General features: G+C 44.7%; 1 protein-coding gene across 1 annotated transcript; it reads right to left on the bottom strand.

Annotated features, from left to right (window-relative positions):
- Nucleotides 1-16,096: 16,096 nt before the first annotated feature.
- Nucleotides 16,097-17,044, bottom strand: LOC130731377 (uncharacterized). The gene has a single exon (XM_057583660.1). It carries the CDS (start codon nt 17,042-17,044, stop codon nt 16,097-16,099), a length of 948 nt encoding a protein of 315 aa, XP_057439643.1.
- Between the last annotated feature and the right edge of the window lie 2,809 nt (nt 17,045-19,853).

Raw genomic sequence — 19,853 nt, 5'->3', positions numbered from 1 at the left:
TTGGTTGGCCAATCCAAGGGATAAGCCGGGGAACTAGTCAGTTCTGAGTATGTTGATACTCTTTTGCTCGTTGAGCAGTTTGTTTGGTCATCGAGATGGTGAGCCATGGTAAGTTGAAAGGTCACTGAGTGCGAGCTGCATTCTTTTGCTCGTTGAGCAGTTTGGTTGGCCATCGAGACGGTGAGCCCAAGTGACTAGGAAAGTTACCAAATTCGATTAGCACTTCTTTGTTTACCTTAGGGTATTGTAGAGACAATGTACTTTAGCTAGACTCGCGTACCTTGGTGAGGACGATTCGTTGTTTGGCTAACCATATTGCATTCATGCATACATTTCTTGGAAAGTGTGCTGCTTTCCGAAGGACGATCTCAGATCGGACTTCATCGGAGCGAGATGCTTCACAGGAGCGTGCAGCTTCATAGGAGCGAGATGCTTCACAGGAGTGTGCTGCTTCACAGGAGCGTGCAGCTTCATAGGAGCGAGATGCTTCACAGGAGTGTGCTGCTTCACAGGAGCGAGATGCTTCATAAAAGCGAGATGCTTTATAGGAGCGAGATGCTTCATAAAAGCGAGACGCTTTAGCGGAGCGAGATGCTTCGGGTCATCGTGAGGGTGACATTTTATCCGGATCATATTTTGAGCATGACATTGCATTGGCATACCATGCATTTAACTATATTCGTTGATATATTGCTTATCGAGTTTTCGAGATATAACTTATTGAACTGTTGAGATATTGAATATTGAATTGTTATTAGAAATCTGATAACATGTTATGTATATACCTTAGGGTAGACGATACAGAACTTATATGTCTATATACAACCTATATATATATACCCCTTTATTCATCACATGTTGCTTGTATTATCTATTATATTCCGTGAGTTGACCCTAGCGCCTTGGCTTTGTGTGTATGGTTGTGTTTGGGCGGTCGGCCTGCTGCCAGACGTCCAACCGCTGATTCAAGATGGTTCGTCGTTCGGGGAGGATCCTGAGCACAATGACTGCTACTGAGCCTTCGACGTGGACCCGGACTTCATGCATGATCGGATGAGGGTTGATGTTAGGAGTGTATTATATGGGGGGATTGTTTTCACAACTCTGATTGTCATTTCCCATTTGGGGCTGACTTATCTTCTTGAAAGCTGTATTCATAAAACTCATGGCTCTGACCATGGGATGAACTTATTCGCCTGCGGGCACTATCTCCAATCACTTTATGTTTATTATCTTTGGGTTGAGTCTTCATTATGTTAAGTCTTATATTTGAAAAGAAAACGAAAAAAAAAATATTTACGCATTTTCCGCACTATTGATTTAAAGTCACTAAAGTGGCACCACCGAAATCGGGGTGTTACAACAACTGCCAACATGGCTTGGTAATTAAAGCTTTTAAAAATTAACATTTTGAACTTCTTGCTATGTTTCCCTAGCGGCTCGAGTCCACAAGTGGGCTTGTGGCGATGGTGCTTGGTTTGCTTGCCTTGTCACAGTCACGTGCGTACTCTGACTTGTGATATTCTGATGCGCATAGGGCCTATGGCACATGGTAGTCGAGGTCTGCAAAATCTCAACTGTCCTACCAAAACGTCCCCTCGAATCCCCATAAAGCCTGTCAGTTTGGATACTGGACCAATTATCTTCAACCGCTGCAATTTCCACTTACTGTGTCATTCCCACTTCCCGAAATCTCGCAACTGCAATCATTTTCCTCTGTTATGGGACACAATCTCCCACCTTTCCTCCGCATTTCCCAAGAACTGCCCCCAGCTTCCCTTCACACGTTTCCCCTCAATCATCATTTCCTGCTTATAAAGACGCTGCTTCCCTCACCCTTTAATCCTTTCTGAACCACGACCTCCTGCCTCCTTTTTCACGCGCGAGACCCCTTTCATAGATCATTGACTATGCCTTCACAGCTTCCCATGCGCCGCCCTCTTTTCCGGCGAGCTTTCCCAGCGTCAAAATAACCTCTACTTCCCATCCCCTTTTCGAAATGACATCGAGACGCCAAACCAGAAACTTCAATCGCAACGTCACCGTCGCCACCCCTTTACGATGTGTTCCTCCTGTTGACCCCCCCCCTCGGGGGATCTCTGCTCGAGGAAAAAGACATTGTTGCCTTCCGAACGAGGACCTGGGAGTCCTTGCCAGTTCCCACAGTAAGAGCCCTTCCCGCCGGGACGATGCCTAACCAACCGTCTAGTTTGGAGGAGTGGTCATCCATTTGTGAAATTTCTTCGGAATCCGGTGGGTTTTGTCACGAGAAACCCCTTGACAACCTTATGTACTACGAAGTTTGCTCAGCCTTTGAGCGCTCTTGGCTCCGTCCTCAAGACAATCACGTGGGTGATTCTCACTTCTTCTATGTGTATGGGTACATGTTCACAAGTTTGGGAATCAAGTTTCCTTTTTCCCCCTTTGTTTGCTCAGTGCTCCATAGTATCAATGTCGCTCCCAGTCAACTTCACCCCAACAGTTGGGCCTTTCTGCGATGCTTCGAAATCATCTGCGACGCGATCGAGCAAGAACCTGAACCCTCCCACTTCTTCTATTTCTATAGCGTGTCCGCCCAGCTATCGCCGCCACACAACTGGGTTTCCCTAGAAGCTAGACCCAGACGTCAGTGCGTCAACCCTTTTTGGTCCAACATCACCGTTGATCTGGCCCGAAAGTACTTCAGGGTCGTGGTGTCCCACAAGTACCCCGAGGTTTTTACCCAGAGGGGCGGCACCGCCCGATTCCCCTTCTACAGGACCCAAGAAGTGTTCAGGTAGTTGACCCACCTGAGGATTCCCTAACCCCCGAGGACAAAGTTGTCATCAGCTTCCTAGCTAGACTCCAGGTTTTAGACTGCACTCATGTGATTGGTAAATTTTTCCTTGTTTACTTTGTATTTCATATTTCCTGCTAACTCACCCTCGTTGTTCTTTGCTTCAGGAAAAATGCGCCACACCAGTGAAGGTCTTCTGGACGCCTTTGAGAATAAAAGAAAAGACTAATTTCCTTCTCAAGTTAATCTGAAGGGCGACAAGATGTCCTTGTCGAAGGTCCAGGCGAGTGGGAAACGGCCTCCCGGCGAGGAGACCCCTCGCCCTTCCCCCAAGAAACCGCACCTCGTTACTGTCGCATCTCCCTCTGGCGGGGAGAGTACTCCTGCTACCTCCACAACTTTCTATGAGTCTGAGGAGACTTCTGAGGCGAACCGGCCCGACAGACCTCCAAAGGTGACTCCAGTTCCTTCGCCCATCGCCCGGGGTGACCCCGTTGACACATCTTTCCCTGGTACGAAGGTTATCTCGCCGTCTCCTGGTCAAAACTTAATGCCATCTGCCAATGTACCGCCGCCGAGTCATGATCCTGCCCCGCCCTCGGGTTCTGCAAACCAGGAATTGCCATATTCCCTATCTTTGACGCCATCGCAAGTTGTGAGGATGGATGAAGTGGTCAAGCAGCAGGGTTTGGACAGAGTTTCAAAAAGCGCGTTGGCGACAATGCTCCATGCTTTTCATTGCTACAAGCGGTCCGCCCAGGATGTCGGAGCGTTGCGATCAGAGGTGGTGCGCCTCCGCACCCTCAACGCTGAATTCGTTGAGGAGCGCAAAGCGCTCCTTGCCCAGCTAAATGCCAAAGAAGCCTCGTTTCCAAAGAGCTGGCCGAGCAGACTAATCGTGCTGAGGTTAGCTTGGAGTTTCGAGACAGGAAGATTTCGGAACTGGAAGGGGCCCTTGCAAAACTCCAGCAGGAGGCGAAGTTGGAGTCCGACGCGAAGGAAGATTTAGTGGCCTCCAAGGATCAAGCCATTTCTTCAATGGGCGAGGAACTTGAAACCCTCCGTGCCGAACTGGCGAAGAAAAATGAGGCTCTGTCTGCAACAAAGGCCCAGGCCCAGTCTGACGCGAAGGCCTTAGAAGAGAAGATGAGGTCAGATGTCGTTGCCGCCGCTGTCCTCGAGCGTGGTCGTGGATTCTTCCTCGCCAAAACCCAAATTCAACGCCTCCACCCCCAGATTGATCACAGCCGGATAGGAGCATTCAAGAAGGTGACTCCCGCCGAATTGGTCGGTCCCGACGATCCTCCCGGCTTTGTCGCCGAGCGTTTCCTGAATGAAGAAGATGTATAGGGAAACGAAGAATGTTAGCAGTTTTTAGTCGATCTTGTAATAACGATCTATTTTCCTGTTATTTTTTAATGAAAATTCCAAGTTCCCTTTGTGTTTTTCCTTGCTATGCTATGTTTCTCTTTTCCCTTTTTTTTTTAACTTCAATCGAGCTTAGGCCTTCTTTCTCCGCCAACGCCGTACCCATTATGAGCCTTGGGCGCACGTATCATACTGAGGAAACTCTTAGACTGTGAGTCACGCAAGTCATCCTTCCTATAGAGTCCCAACCCCCGCCCCTTAAGTGCCTTTCTTCCAAACTCCAACGGAGGTTTATTGTTGACCACCGGCCAGGAGCACTTATGACTTTATTACGATTTGCCTCATCTTTCAAGGAAAACTCCTCGAGAAACCGCTTTGGCAATAACTCCTGGAAACTGAACTTAGTGTATAAATGGCAGTTAACTGATAACAGTCTTCACATCTCATTATGTTTATGAATTCGAGCATCACAATGGCATCCTTCGAAAGTTGCATCAGTGAGATGAGGAAGAAGGCCTTTGACGAGGATCTCTTTATCAATGTTAGACATCTAGAGAATCTGAGCATCTATCAACTGACCAATCAGTTACTAGGCATGGGCCTAAACCCAGAGATGGACATCAAACTCAGAGGATTCCTCGTGTTTGTGGAGGAGCTTCAGGATCTGTTTCAGCGGGAGCTGGACAATTATGCTGCTATTCGAGCGGTGGAGGCTTCGCTGGAAGCCATGGCGGAGAGTCCTAAGAGGCAGGAGGTTCGCCAGAACTTGGTTCGATTGGAGTACAAACAACACCGTCTAGAACTTGAGAAAACATATTTTCATCGTCAATGTAAGGTGATGAGAAGAAATCCTCCTTTTTAAGATGTAATGCAAATGATGCAAATGATATGAATAAAAGAGTTTTTTTTTTATGAATGCCTCTAGATGTGTGCTAGTATGAATGCGTGAGCAGATAAATAATGAACGGAAAAAACAAAAACGAGTGAATAGATAAATGGGCGAGGCGGGCGGTCCGCTATGAATTTCGTCTTTCGTTTCTTCGCCGTTTAGCACGTGTTTTCAGTGCTTGATTCTGAGTTTTGCGTGAGCAACTTTGAGAGTGTGCCATGTATAACTAGGACTTTCGCTCGATACTTGACCGAGGCTTTTGTTCACACGCATATTTCCTGTAAGAATAGGTGTGGCCCCTGTAAGATCAAGTTTTGATCTAGTAGTACAACTCTATGTTTTGATGATTACAAGTTAACTATTAAGTATGAAGAATTATGGTACTCTAACGTTGTTTTCTGAGTGTTCAAATGACAGGCTAAGACTCTGGACTTATCTCACTAAAATCAGAAGCACAATGCTCAAAGAGTAACCTCTGCAACGCTTTCGCAGGTACTATGTTTAATCGGAACAGTAGTTCAAGCTTCAGAAGATTTGAAGATTACAAAGCTCTGATATGGATTCAGCTCAATAGAAGCTCTGAAGGATCAGACGTTCTGAAGAATCAGAAGCTTTGAAGGATCAGACGCTCTGAAGGATCAGACGCTCTGAAGGATCAGAAGCTGAGTAGTGAAGACTCTGACGTCCAAGAGTTAGCTGACTCTGAAGACCAAGTACTTCTACTCTGAGTCCAGAAGCAGAAGGTACAAAGGTCAGAGGATCCAAGCTTCCCTCTGACTCTGATCATCAAGCTTCACAAGTTCCAAGATGAAGCATCCTCTGATCAGAAGTCAACAAGGTTGAAGGTCATGTCGTTATCCAAAGTACAAAAGCAATTGTACCATTCCTGACGACCTTACCTAACTGATTCAGCCATAGCAGAACTTGGAAATTCCAGATCTGCCCTCCAACGGTAGCATCTCCATGCAACGTTCAAACCCTAATCCTTGGAGTATATAAAGAGTTTGAAGATTGAAAAATGCCGCCTAAGAAACTTACTCACGCGCAAGAAATATTTAAAAACCTTCTTAGCAATCTTTCTTCAAATAGAACTAAGTGTGTTTACTATCAGCTTTTGTAGAAGCACTTATTTGTAAACCCAATACTTTCAAACAGTTGTTTGTTTTACCTTTAGGAGATCAAGGTTGATCGGATCCTAGAGAAGACTAAGAGAGTGAATCTTAGTGTTAGCTAAGTCAGTGTATTGTTAGTCACTTTGCAGGTAGCAAGTGCAGTTGTAACAAAACTCTGATTACTGGATTGCCTTCATTCTAAGAAGGAAGAAATCACCTTAGCGGGTGGACTGGATTAGCTTGAGGGGTTTATCAAGTGAACCAGGATAAAATCATTTGTGTGTCTTATCTCTTATCTATGCACTCTTATCTTTGGTGTTAGAAGAGATTTATTTAAATCTCAAGTGGGTTGAGTTTTTAGTTGTAAAACGCTATTCAAACCCCCCCTTTCTATCGTTTTTCATACCTTCAGCCCCACCAGCTTATTAGGCGGGGTCTTATATGCATTAACTAACAAACAAACATTTTTATTAAAAAACCTCATTCATTCATTCATATTTGGCATTACACTTAAAAAGGAGGATTTTTCCTCAAAGACCTACACTGCCTATGCTTCTCTGCCTTCTCAAGTTCCAGCCGATGCTGCTTGTACTCCAGCTGGACCAAGCTCTGGCGTACCTCCTGCTTCTCAGGACCCTCTGCATGGCTTCAAGTGCAGACTCCACCGCACGTATCTTAGCATAGTTGTCCAGCTCCTGCTGAAAAAGGGCTTGAAGTTCCTCTACGAAACCTAGGAACCCTCTGAGCGCAGTGTCCAACTCTGGAATCAGACCCATGCCTAGCAACTGGTTTGTCAGTTGATAAACGCTAGGATCCTCTAGATGCCTGACATTGAAGAACAGATCCTCTTCAAATGTTTTCCTCTTAAGCTCACCCAAGCAATTTTCGAAGGATGCCATCTTACTGATTGATTCAGAAGCAGATGCGTTGTGAAGACTATTATGATTTACCTGCTATTTATAAGCTAAGTTTGAAGGTATGAAAAATGATAGAAAGGGGGGTTTGAATAGCGTTTTCAAATAAAACTTTTGTCACTTGAGATTTTAACAAATCTCTCAAACAAAGAATGCAAAGTGCTGAGATAAGAGTTGAGGAAAGCACACAAGGATTTTATCCTGGTTCACTTGATAAACCCCTCAAGCTAATCCAGTCCACCCGTTAAGGTGATTTCTTCCTTCTTAGAATGAAGGCAATCCACTATTCAGAGTTTGTTACAACTGCACTAGCAACCTGCTCAGTGACTAAAAATACAATGAACTAGTAAACACCAAGATTCACTCTCTTAGTCTTCTCAAGGATCTGACCAACCTTGGTCCCTTAAGGAAAAACAAACTAACTACTTGAATGTTTGGGTTTACAATGAAATGCTTCTCAGAAAGCTAAGGTAAACACAATTAGATCGGTTTGAAGAAAGATTGCTAAGAGAATAAAAATATTGCTTGAGCTTGAACAAAGTTTCTTAGGTGGCATCTTTCATCTTCAGCCTCTTTATATACTCCAAGGATTAGGGTTGTCTCCGTTGCATGGATTGCTACCGTTGGAGGGCAAATCTGTAACTTCCAGATTCTGCTGTGGCTGAATATCTTAGGTAAGGTCGTCAGGATAGTACAATTGCTTTTGTACATGGACAGAGACGTGACCTTTATCCTAGTTGACTTCTGATCGGAGCGATGCTTCATGTTGGAACTTGTGAAGCTTGGTCATCAGAGTCAGAGAGAAGCTTGGATCCTCTGACCTTCGTAACTTCTGCTTCTGGACCTCAGAGTAGAAAGTACTTGGTCTTCAGAGCCAGCTTACTCTTGGACTTCAGAGTCTTTACTTCTCAGCTTCTGGACCTTCAGAACTTCTGATCCTTCAGAGCCTCTAGACCTTCAGAGCTTCTGGATATTCAGAACTTCTGGTCTTCAGAACTTCAAGTGATCTGAATCCATATAAGAGCTTGTAAAACTTCAGATCTTCTGAAGCATATACTACTGTTCAAAAGAACATAGTGAGTGTGAAAGCGTTGCATAGGTAACTCTTTGGGCATAGTGCTTCTGATAAGTGTGAGTATTGACCAGAGTCAGAGCCTCTCACATAAACACTTAGAAAACAACGTTAGAGTACCATAATTGTTCATACACAATAGTTAACATGTAATGATCAAAACATCGAGTTGTACTACATGATCAAATCTTGATCTTACAAAGTTCAGTCTCCAGACGTTATTGATAAAGCAGTTTCTCGAGATGCTTACATTGGAAACTGGTGCAAATCTTAAACTCTCTGGCCAGTGGTAAACGCTCCATTCTCTTTCTTGACCGATACCATTCACTACATTTAATTTTCTGCATCTGCACTAAGTAACTATTTTCTTAATTAATTTAATTAACTATTTTCTTAATTACTCTTATTATCCATTTATTCTCTTCTCCAAATTTTTCTCTAACTTAGTCCTTCTCTGAGGGGAAGTACCTTGTACTTCACGCTTAGTTTTTCACACCTCATTCTTTTTGCTTATGACAAAAAGGGGGAGTACAACCTAGTTTTTGATGTGTAAGCTATGTTAGCGTACTATTTTTTTCTTTTGGAGAATTTTCAGTGATCCATATTTATGACCATAGATTTATCAGTGAGGCACTAGCAAGGAATACATCTTCACTTCCTCTGAAGTGATAGTATGCTCAAGTTAGATGACTCTAATACCTCTTCCGTGTTTTGACTCTGATTATTCATGCGCTTTGATAATTCCATATATATGTGAATCTGACTGATATATCAATATGATCAATTTAACTTTAGCTCAGAATCTAGATATTACTAATGTTTCATTAAGTCTTAGATTCAGGGGGAGCTAAGCTCAGAATCAAGCTGTGACTTGGATTCAGGACGAGCAAAATAAACCATACATCTCAGGATAAGTTTAACTCTGATACCCTAAACTCTGAGTGTATTCAGTTTATTGATTAAAAAGTGTTCATCAAAATACTTGGTTTTGTCATCATCAAAAAGGGGGAGATTGTAAGACCAAGATTTGGTCACGCAGTACAACTCTATGTTTTGATGATTACATGATAACTATTGTGTATGAACAATTGTGGTACTCTAACATTGTTTTATGAGTGTTTAAATGACAAGCTCTGACTCTGGTCAACACTCACAATTATCAGAAGCATTTAGCCCAAGAGTAACCAATGCAACGCTTTCGCACTCACTATGTTCTGATTGAACAGTAGCATATACTTCAGAAGTTCTGAAGATGATAAGCTCTGATGTGAATTCAGATCACTTCAAGTTCTGAAGACCAGAAGCTCTGATGGTCCAGAAGCTCTGAAGGTCTAGAGGCTCTGAAGGTCCAGAAGCTAAGTAGTGAAGATTCTGAAGTCCAAAAGTAAGTTGGCTCTGAAGACCAAGTACTTCCAACTCTGATAACCAGAAGCAGAAGATACGAAGGTCAGAGGATCCAAGCTTCCCTCTGACTCTGATCACCAAGCTTCACAAGTTCCAACATGAAGCGTCGTCTGATCAGAAGTCAACTAGGATAAGGCTCACGTCGCTGTCCAAGTACAAAAGCAATTGTACTATCCTGACGACCTTACCTAAGATGTTCAGCCACAACAGAATCTGGAAGTTACAGATTTGCCCTCCAACGGTAGCATTTCAAACAGCGAATACAACCCTAATCCTTGGAGTATAAATAGAGGCTGAAGATTGAAGAACTGGCTAAGAAACTTTGTATAAGCTTAAGCAACCATTCAATATTCTCTTAGAAATCTTTCTTCAATAGTTCTTACTGTGTTTACCTTAGCTTTTTCAAAAGCACTCATTGTAAACCCAAAACCTTCAAACAGTTAGTTTGATTTCCTTAAGGGACCAAGGTTGGTCAGCTCCTTGAGAAGACTAAGAGAGTGAATCTTAGTGTTTGCTAGTTCACTGTATTGTTAGTCACTGAGCAGGTTGCTAGTGCAGTTGTAACAAACATTGAATAGTGGATTGCCTTCATTCTAAGAAGGAAGAAATCACCTTAACGGGTGGACTGGATTAGCTTGAGGGATTTATCAAGTGAACCAGGATAAAATACTTGTGTGCTTCTCTTCATCTCTTATCTTTGCTCCTTGTGTTGTTTGTTCGAGAGATTTGTCTAAATCTCAAGAAAGAAAAGTTTTTCTGTTGAAAACGCTATTCAAACCCCCCCTTCTATCGTTTTTCATACCTTCAATTCACTGGGCTCCCTCTTCTCACCTTCTGCTTTTCCTTAGACCGTTCGCGCGCCCTGTTACCGCTTTTTTCGTCGCTGCCTTGCTGGACGATTCGCTGATCTATTCCTTGAATTGTCACTCCTTTTCCTTTTCTCTTTTGTTCATCTCGCCTTGTATTCGAGAGATTCGGCTTCCTAAACATTGGCAGTCCCCAAAGCGCTGGGTCTTTTGAACTCCAGCTAAAGAGGTCAAAATTGTCCTCTACTAGCTTCTCCAGGCGCCTCTCTTGACTGACCGTAAGCCTGGGCTCGATCGCCAGCACCCCTCTGCCGAATTTATACGTCTCTAAATCCGCGATCACACCTGCCCAACGCTCCTCTGCATGAGCGTCCGTGAACTGTCCATCCTTGCCCGTCCTGCCATCTATCCTAACCTGTCCTTGGCTGCTCTTTGACCTTGCTATCTTCCTGTCAATCATCTGCTTCAATCTCCCATGTCTGTCTTGATTACCTTGAATGACCTCAACCTCATGACACCTGTGTCCCTCGCCAGCTCCTTTTTTTCCATACAGACTGAGACAATTGTTATAACACTCTCTCGCCCTCCTCTGATCAACCACAATCTTTCCCACTCTTCCGCACATCAACGGATATTTCACCGCCAGGTGAGCCGTCGAAATTACCGCGCAGAGGCGATTGAGCATGTTCCTTCCAATGATGACGTTGTATGATGCCACAACCTGCAACACAAGATACCTTACGGAGAAGCTTGGCGTTCTCGTCGACACCAAAAATTGTGTCCAAATCTATATATCTGCGTACCCATACTTGCTCGCCCGAGAAGCCTACCAATGTTCCTGTGTAGGGCATCAAATCTTTGTTCGTCAGTCCTAACTGATCAAACGCATCGCCGTAGATAATGTCGGCAGAGCTTCCCTGGTCTAAAAGAACTCGCCGCACATTGAAATTGTTGATCCTTATCATTACAACCACAAGATCATCCTTGTGCGTCTTGATCCCCTCGAAATCCGTTGATGATATCACAATATCAGGATGCTGGAAACCAAATGGGGTCTCATACTGTTGTACTGATGTCACTGCTCTCACGTGCCTTCGTCTCGCTGAGGTCGTGTCACCGCCTCCACCAAAGCCACTTGCAATTGTGTTTATTGTCCCAACTGGCGGCTCAAGATCCTTATTAAAAGTTTCTTCCGCCCCCCTTCTTCCTTGTTGCCAGTGTTTCCTTTTTGTCGGTGGTTGGCGTACGGCGGCGGTCGTCCCGCCTGCGGTCATCCTGCTGGTGGCCCCCTTTGTACCGGTTTCCCTGCTGTCGTTCTCCATTCCACCGATCGCCGCGGTCATTCATCTGCGATCGCCCCGCCCGAATGAGTCTCTCAATTTCGTTTTTCAGTGTAAAGCAATCCCCCGTGTCATGGCCTGCTGAGCGGTGATACTCGCACCACTTCGTTTTATCCAACGCCGCTCGAGGCGGGTCGGTCTCTTTCTCGCCTTCCTCAACTGCGTGGGTCGTGTAACACCCCGATTTCCAGGTGTCACTTTAGTAACCAAAAATAAACTTTACGCTGAAAACAGGTAATTTTTTTTTCGTTTTCTTTCCTTTAAATCAAAGCGATAAAGAAGTAAAGACAACACCCAACACTAAACCAACCGATTTACAAATATATACACAAGTACAGTCTCAGTTGCACCCTCCCGTCACGCGCACCCGCAGTGACTCCAAAGTAGTACGCCCGTAGGCAAATATGTACAAACCAGCACTGTAAGTAAAAGTATCAAAATACAGTCATCCAATGAGAATGTCGGCACCCAAAAATGGCCTGAACAAAGGACCCCTATACTCCGACAGACTCTCTGTGATCCTCCTCAAAAGAACCACACAAAAAGCCACACATCGGAAACCTACCCGATCCCACAAAGATAAGACGATCAGAGCTCTACACAAAAAAATGACGCTAGTCTAACCTACCCTCCCAGTCCGGCTCAGTACTCCTCCTTCTCCTCATCGCTGCTCGGCGAGTAGCTCTCCCCACTACTCTCAGAGTCAGAGTCAGAATCCACCGTAATCATCTCGGTGTCCAAATCCATAACCTCCCTCCTGACTGTCCTGCGCACCGCCCTAGTCGAGCCGGTCTCCACGTCTACCTCTCCTGCAAGCACATCCTCCTCCACCACCCTCATCAAGGGGTCCACACGGTAGCCGTGCGGTGAAGAGAAAGATAAGAGACGTGAGGCAGATGGGACGACAGACTCCCTCCTCGGCCGCACAAGCCTAGAGGACGACGCCACGTCGGTAGGATCGATGGCAGTAGCAGGAGGTGGCACAACAAGTGTAGCAACAGCAGGCTCGATCTCCGCCGGGTCCTCCTCAACAGAAGGTGAAGTCGGAGGTGGTGCAGATGGTGCATGACCAGTGCCTGGTCCACAGTGAACTGAGGGCGGCAAGTCAAAACTCAGCTCCATACGCCGTAGCACTCCTCTCGTCAGGCGTCCTCGCTCATCCGTTCGGTCCTCCATGACCCTTCCCCTGTACGTCGCCCGGTGACCAGCCACATCGATCACCCAAGCGGTGGGGGCAGCACGATCTACAAGCTCATATCTGATCCCCCCCGAGGGAGAGACCATCGAGAACCAGTCGGCCATCGACATCTGGCAGCAGGCCGACCGCCCAAACACAAACATACAACCAAAGCCAAGGCGCTAGGGTCAACTCACAGAAATAAGTAAATATACACTCAACATGTGATATGGGGTATAGATACATATGTTGTCATATAAACATATAAATAATCCTAGCATGTTATGGCTCTAACATTGCTTCAATAAACAACCAGCACGCAATTCAAGTCAGAATGAATGTATGCGTGAAATGCACAATATGATCCGGATTTGTGACGTGTTCCCGTTCGCCACAAGTGAAGCATTCCCGTTCTTCACTATGGATGAACCATTCCCGTTATTCATCCTGGATGAACCATTCCCGTTATTCATCCTAAACACATTGGTGAACCATTCCCGTTATTCACCGTATGATGAACCATTCCCGTTATTCATCATTAACACATTGGTGAACCATTCCCGTTATTCACCAAAAGATGCACAGGTGAACCATTCCCGTTATTCACCCGATTGATGCAATATGGTTAGCCAAACATCAAATCGTCCTCACCACACAACATTTAGCTCAAACCCAATCTCAAAACAACCCAAGAGTTAGTGTCGGTCAATACAACACCACTCGGAGTAAGTGTCGGTCAATACAACACCACTCCACCCACAAAAGTACACAAGGGTCTAGTGTCGGTCAATACAACACAGCCCAATCAATAAGATCACCCAAGATCAAAGCCAGAGTCAGTGTCGGTCAATACAACACGACTCGGAGTTAGTGTCGGTCAATACAACACAACTCCCACCACAAAACCCACAACAAAGCCCAGAGTCTGTGCCGGTCAATACAGCACAACTCGAACAACACTCCCAAGAGTACAAGAGTACTCGGTGACTTTCAATCATCACCATAGCTCACCTTAGTGGCTTTCCCCAGTTCCAAAACCCACAACAAAGGTCGACTTTTCCCCGTCTTTTGCAAATATTTTCCCCTCCAATTTCCCTATGATTATTCATTTAGTAAAAACGTTTCGAATTGAATTAGTCAGGTTATGAGTTTATTTCTCAAAGTCTAAGTCCCGCAACATCTCTAGTTTTCGAAATTCTATTCGTTCTAGGTTTACAAAGATCAACCACCCAAAATACATTTCCCGGGGCAAGTCTAAGAATTCCAACGAATCCCAACGAATGGCTAAGTCTCAAACCCCTCATTTGAACTTGCCTAGGGTTGCTCATCCAACCCGAAACACCAACTTTAACCAGTTCAGAGGTTCCCCACTCCGAAATCGCGTCAAAACGCACAATACATCAATATCACAACATCACAAGTTATGGAAATACATCATAACATCATCTCATCATCATTATCAACATCAGATAAAACATAAGTCGAATTTATCGACGCCTATCATGCAATCATAGCTAGATATAGCAAGTTGCCCTAACCTCGAGCTGATCCAGCTTCGCAAATCAAATCTCCTTCACAGGAATGCCTTGAAACTTCCAAAGTTCCTTCAACTGAACCTCGGAGGAAAAACAAAGAAGAATTCAAACAAAATCGATTAGTTCGATCGCAATACAACACATAAACGATAGACAAAGCATTAAAGCTTCAGAATATGACAATCGGGTACGAAAAGACAAGTTTTCGAAAACGAAAAACTCCCCCCTAAAGGAAATAGCCCACGGCCTCAAAGGAAAAAGAGCTCCGGCTCTTTTTCTTCGATCAAATCAATTCACAAGGTAGTTTTAGGGTAGAACTAAGGCAAAGAAACTGTCAGAACAATTTTCGGACAATCGGGTCGAAATACGACTATCCAGGGACATTTTGGTCCAAAATAAAGGCTCAAAACTTCAAAGTTATCAGTTCTGAAAACAAATTTGACAGCATTGATCCTTATGACATCCGTGACAACAAATCCTAAAGGCACGAAGTCAGATTACAGCTTTACGACAATAAAGTTTTGAAATGTGAGACAAAAAGAGTTTTGAATCAGTTTTTCAGATCCCTGTCAACTTAATCACAATCAGCGTTTACTGACAGAGGTTTTAGGCTCTTGGGAACCTAAAGAACAAACCCCAACCAAGAAATCAAGGAAATCGGACATTTTTGGAAAAAGCTCAAAACTGTGAGCACAGAAACGACTTCAGAAACGCAACAGAAACAGTAATCAGAGGTAGGATTCATGCTAATTACCTCAATACCTAAAAGTAGGGACGAACTGCACGAAGATTGGTCAAGTTTTCGCGAAAATCTCTCCTCCTCTTCTCCCCCTAGAACTCGCGGCCTCAATGGTTGCAAATGAGAAGATTTTTGCTTTATCGAGCTATTTATAGGCACGCGAAATCCCGGGAAATTGAAAATTTCACGATTCTGATTTTTGCAGCACGTTCACCGAGGAATTCTAAGAGAGATTCTGGCGTCAGAAAACCAGAACTCAAAACAAACATCTATGATTTGGGAAAAACGATATCTAAAATCCCAAAGGCGGTGTAAGTTAGTCTGTCCCGAAAAACTACTTTTTGCTGTGAATCTCAAACAACAAAACTTTGTACTGGAAAAAGATTGGAAACGTCAAAACAAATCTGGCAGCGCGAACAGAAACTTCGTTAGAAGTCCCGAATAGAAAAAGTCTTCATCCATTGCTCGAATCTAGAGTTTCGAAGCAAAGAAATTAGCGTCGGCGGACTTCCGAAAAGTGAATACTATCGTGCGTACAGTCCAGAGTTCCGAAATGAAACGCAGGTGTGCAGACGACTCGCACTAACTCCGAAAGCAACTACGCAACATCCATCAAGCAATTCCTTAACTTTCTTCTTCATTAATCTTTCTCCAATATCAAACTCCTGTCACGCTTACACTGATTCTACGCGTGAGTCGGAAATTAGCTTGTTCTGAAAATTCAGGTCTTACAGGTCGCCTTGACCTCACGAAGTAGCTCTGTCAAATGTGCATTTAGACTCTTCCCTAACTCCTCTCGCCGGCGAGAGTCAGCCTAATGCCACGGTCTGCGGCGCTCGAAATTTTCCCTTTTAGGGTACAATGGCTCCCTCACAGCCTTTTCCCTTGTCCTCACTTTCCTGTCTCGCCTCTTGCTGCCCTCTCCTCTCTCCTTACTCTGTTTTCCTTCTGGCGACGCGTCCCTCTATTCACCATCCTTCTCCTTTTGCGTGCGCCTTCGCTTGAAAGCATCATCCTCCTCGTCCAGAATGTAGGTGTTTGCTCGCGCGCGGATCTCTGCCATGGACCGAGCCGGCTTACGGCTCAATTTGCTATTCAGCTTCCCCGGCTGCAACCCGTTCTTGAAGGCACGCGCACAAGCATGCGGCTCTGATTCCTCAATCTTGACGGACGCCGCGCTGAATCGTTTCATGTACTGCTTCAGAGTCTCGCCCTCGGACTGTCGGACATTGTACAGATCCTCAATTGTCACCTGCTTGATTTTACTGGCGGAAAACTGGACGAGGAACTTTGGTGAGAAGTCACGAAAGTTCGTGATGGATCCTCGGGGTAGAGTTGTAAACAACGCCATGGCTGTGCCTTTGAACGTAGCTGGAAACATCTTGCACTTTACAGCGTCGGAAGCGGCACTAATTACCATTTTTGTGTTAAAATATAGCAGGTGCTCCTTGGGATCAGCTTTCCCGCTATACGTCTCGAGGACAATATTCTTCATGTTATCCGGGATAGCCACCTCCCTCACTGCTGCCGAGAACGGTTCAAATTCAGCCACGGCTTCCGCTTCGCGCTCCCCTTCATCCTGTTGCTCGTTACGATAATATTCCAACTGTTCCTGTAAGTAATCGATTCGCTGCCGTATATCATCGACGCTACGGATCAAGCACCTCCAATCTTGTCCGGAGATCGGTGCTTGAGGTGCCGGAGTTTCCTCTCTCGAAGCTCCGGGTGAATGCACTGGTGACCTCTGCTGCTCCGGTGAACTTGGCGGAGAAGGTAGTGGTGGCGGAGGAGTTAACTGATCGGTTTCTTCACGGTGAACCTGCTCGCGTTGCAGCCTGCCTCTCACGCGACGCGGAGGTGAACTGCGCCGCCGCGCCTGGTCTTCGTCGCGTCGCCGACGACGTGTCTCCATCGATCTTCGCTAGTGAACCGAAGAACTCGACCGAAAAAATCTAAAAACCGAAGAAAATCACACAGAAAATTGAACTTCTCTGGACCAAATCGCAATCCACGTAGTCCGGGAATCGAAATCTACTGTTCCCCACAGACGGCGCCAAATGTTCTATCCATGAACATTAAGATGAGGTATAGTACCTAAAGTGTAAGGAACGTGATGTGAGATTCCTAGAGAGAATGAGAGCGTAACTGCTTTAGAGAGAAAGTAACTGAATTTCAATCTTGTTATTTCTCAAATGAGCTAAGAGTCCCTTACAATTGGTGTCCATCCCCTATTTATAGATGTGAAGTTGGGCTTGGCGCCTCTAACCCCACCTAATGGGCGTGTTGGGCCTCTGAGAGGAGGCCCAAGTCCCTGACCCACTCGTCGCCCTAAGCTGGCGCTCCTGGGCGAGGGACCCTGGGGTCTCGCCCAGTCCACTTGAGAATGTCAAGTAGGAAACCCCAATCTATGTTGTCGTAGGCTTTTGCGAAATCAAGTTTGAGTAAGAATCCTCTTCCTTTTTTCTTGTTTAGAAAATCCACCACCTCATTCGCAATGAGAATACAATCTGAAATTTGACGACCTTGGGTGAATGCAAATTGGTTTTCGGAAATCAGCAATGGTGTAACTAGTTGGAGTCTTGAAGCTAGCACTTTGGATATCAATTTATAGGCACTACCGATTAAACTTATTGGTCTGAAATCAGAAACAGTAGAGGGACAATTGTGCTTAGGGATAAGAGAGATGAATGTTGCATTGACTCCCTTTACTAACTTCCCAGTGCTGTGAAAATCCTCAAATTTTTTTACCACATCCTCCTTCACAATACCCCAGAACTGTTTGAAGAAATTGAGATTAAAGCCATCGGGCCCAGGTGCCCGATTGCCATCACAGGATTTCAGTACTTCCCAAATTTCACCTTTTGAAAATTGTTTTTCCAATGACATCTTATTTGCTTGACTGAGTCTAGGTAAGTTGGCACACCTAATTTTTTGCCTTAACCGATTCTCACTAGTGAAGAAAGATTGGAAGTGGCTGAATATTGCATCCTTGATCAGAATTGGGTCTTCAATAGAAACACCATACAAACACCCCCACCACTAGCTGCGAGATAAGCTTTTTGGATTTTCGAATTTTGCTAGTAGAGTGGAAGAAGGAAGTGTTTCTGTCTCTTTCACGCAGCCATCTAACTCTAGCTTTTTGTTGCCATCGACACTGTTCTTTTCTGTATTCTTGCCAAAGCCCATCCAGGATAGTAAGCGGATTCTTTCTGAGCTCAATCCCTGCCTCTCCTGATGCTAATCTGTCCATTGTGACTTGTAAATCAGCCTCTAATGTGTTTATCCTTACTCTGCTCACTGAGCTTGCATAGCCTCTCCATTCTTTGATCGTAGTTTTCAAGCATTTTAACTTTTGCTGAAGGAGAAAGGCAGACCAACCTACTACAGTTGCTGAGCACCACCAATCAGACACTAATTTCTCGAATTCTTTATCTAACAACCAATGATTGTAGAACAAGAAAGGTTTGGGGCCAAAATTGATCGCTCCCAAGGATAGAATAATTGGTCTATGATCGGATAGGCCCCAATTTTCCATTTATTGACTTATCCCTTCAAATTTGTTGATTGCATCTTCACTGACTAACCACCTATCAATGCGGCTCCAGATTTCACCGGCTCGGGAGCTGTACCAGGTGAAATTATCGCTTTGGAGGGGCAGATCTATGATATTTGAATCAGCTACAAAATCAGAGAAGGAGCTTTCCACTCCATCCTGTATCCCAGTCCTCTCTCGCTCATTTAAGATGGCATTGAAATCCCCTCCCAGAATTTTGCAGCAGTTATTCAGACTCAATGCTTCAGATAATAGATTAAAAAACATACCTCTCATTATCGACATTAGGACCATACACATTCATAATGAACAACATAGAGGAATCAACTAGTGCTCTTAGCAGCAATCCAATGAATCTAACATTTTTTATTGATGATTCCATAGCATAGCTGGCAGGGTTCCAAAGAGAAATTAGACCACCAGCGGACCCCAAGGCATCAACAGACACATAATCCATTTTGAAAGCCTTTGCGAAAGCCTCTACAGTCTTGACAAGGCTAGAATCTAATTTTGTTTCCTGGACCAGGACAATTTCCGGTTTCAATCCACTCAATGAATCAACGACGACTCTTCTTTTTTCTGCTCTACCCAGCCCCCTCACGTTCCACGAAACCCACCGCTCTTGCATCGTGTTTCCTAGTTTTGGCTGATGATACGAAGTTCTTCAACTAAACCTTTGATGGCTTGTTCATCGGTCCCTTCAAACTGTAGACCAAGTGTCTTTCCCAAGGTCCAGGCCTTCTGTGCCCTCGTGAAGTACCTACGAGTACCTGAAGATTCCGCCGATGGGGAAGCGGGAGCCGACGGAGGAGCAGTGGTCGCGCCGCTGGGGAACACCGCCACTGAGCTTAGTGAGGGGGAATGGAAAGTGCTGGAGGTGTTAATGTCCGACGGGTCAAACACGTTCTTGCTTGAGATAGCCAACGGAGAAGGCCTAATTTTGCATGTTCTGCACCCTTTTTTCTTAACACTGGAGCTTCATCCAAAAAAGGAGTAGTTTTTATATACAATACAATTAATTAGCGGGTTCGAATCTTGGAAATAAAAAAAACTAGGAGAGCTATCCCCATAACAATGTGAATTTCAAGCTCGGACATGATTTCCTTGTGTTAATGATATTTGTCAAATTAATTTAATAATTATGGTTTTACTCTAAAAAATGTTTACA

The sequence above is a fragment of the Lotus japonicus genome, chromosome 1 (genome assembly GCF_012489685.1).
Source record: "Lotus japonicus ecotype B-129 chromosome 1, LjGifu_v1.2".
NCBI lineage: Eukaryota > Viridiplantae > Streptophyta > Magnoliopsida > Fabales > Fabaceae > Lotus > Lotus japonicus.
Note: the sequence above shows the minus strand (reverse complement) of the source record. Positions and strands in the feature narration are given on the sequence as shown.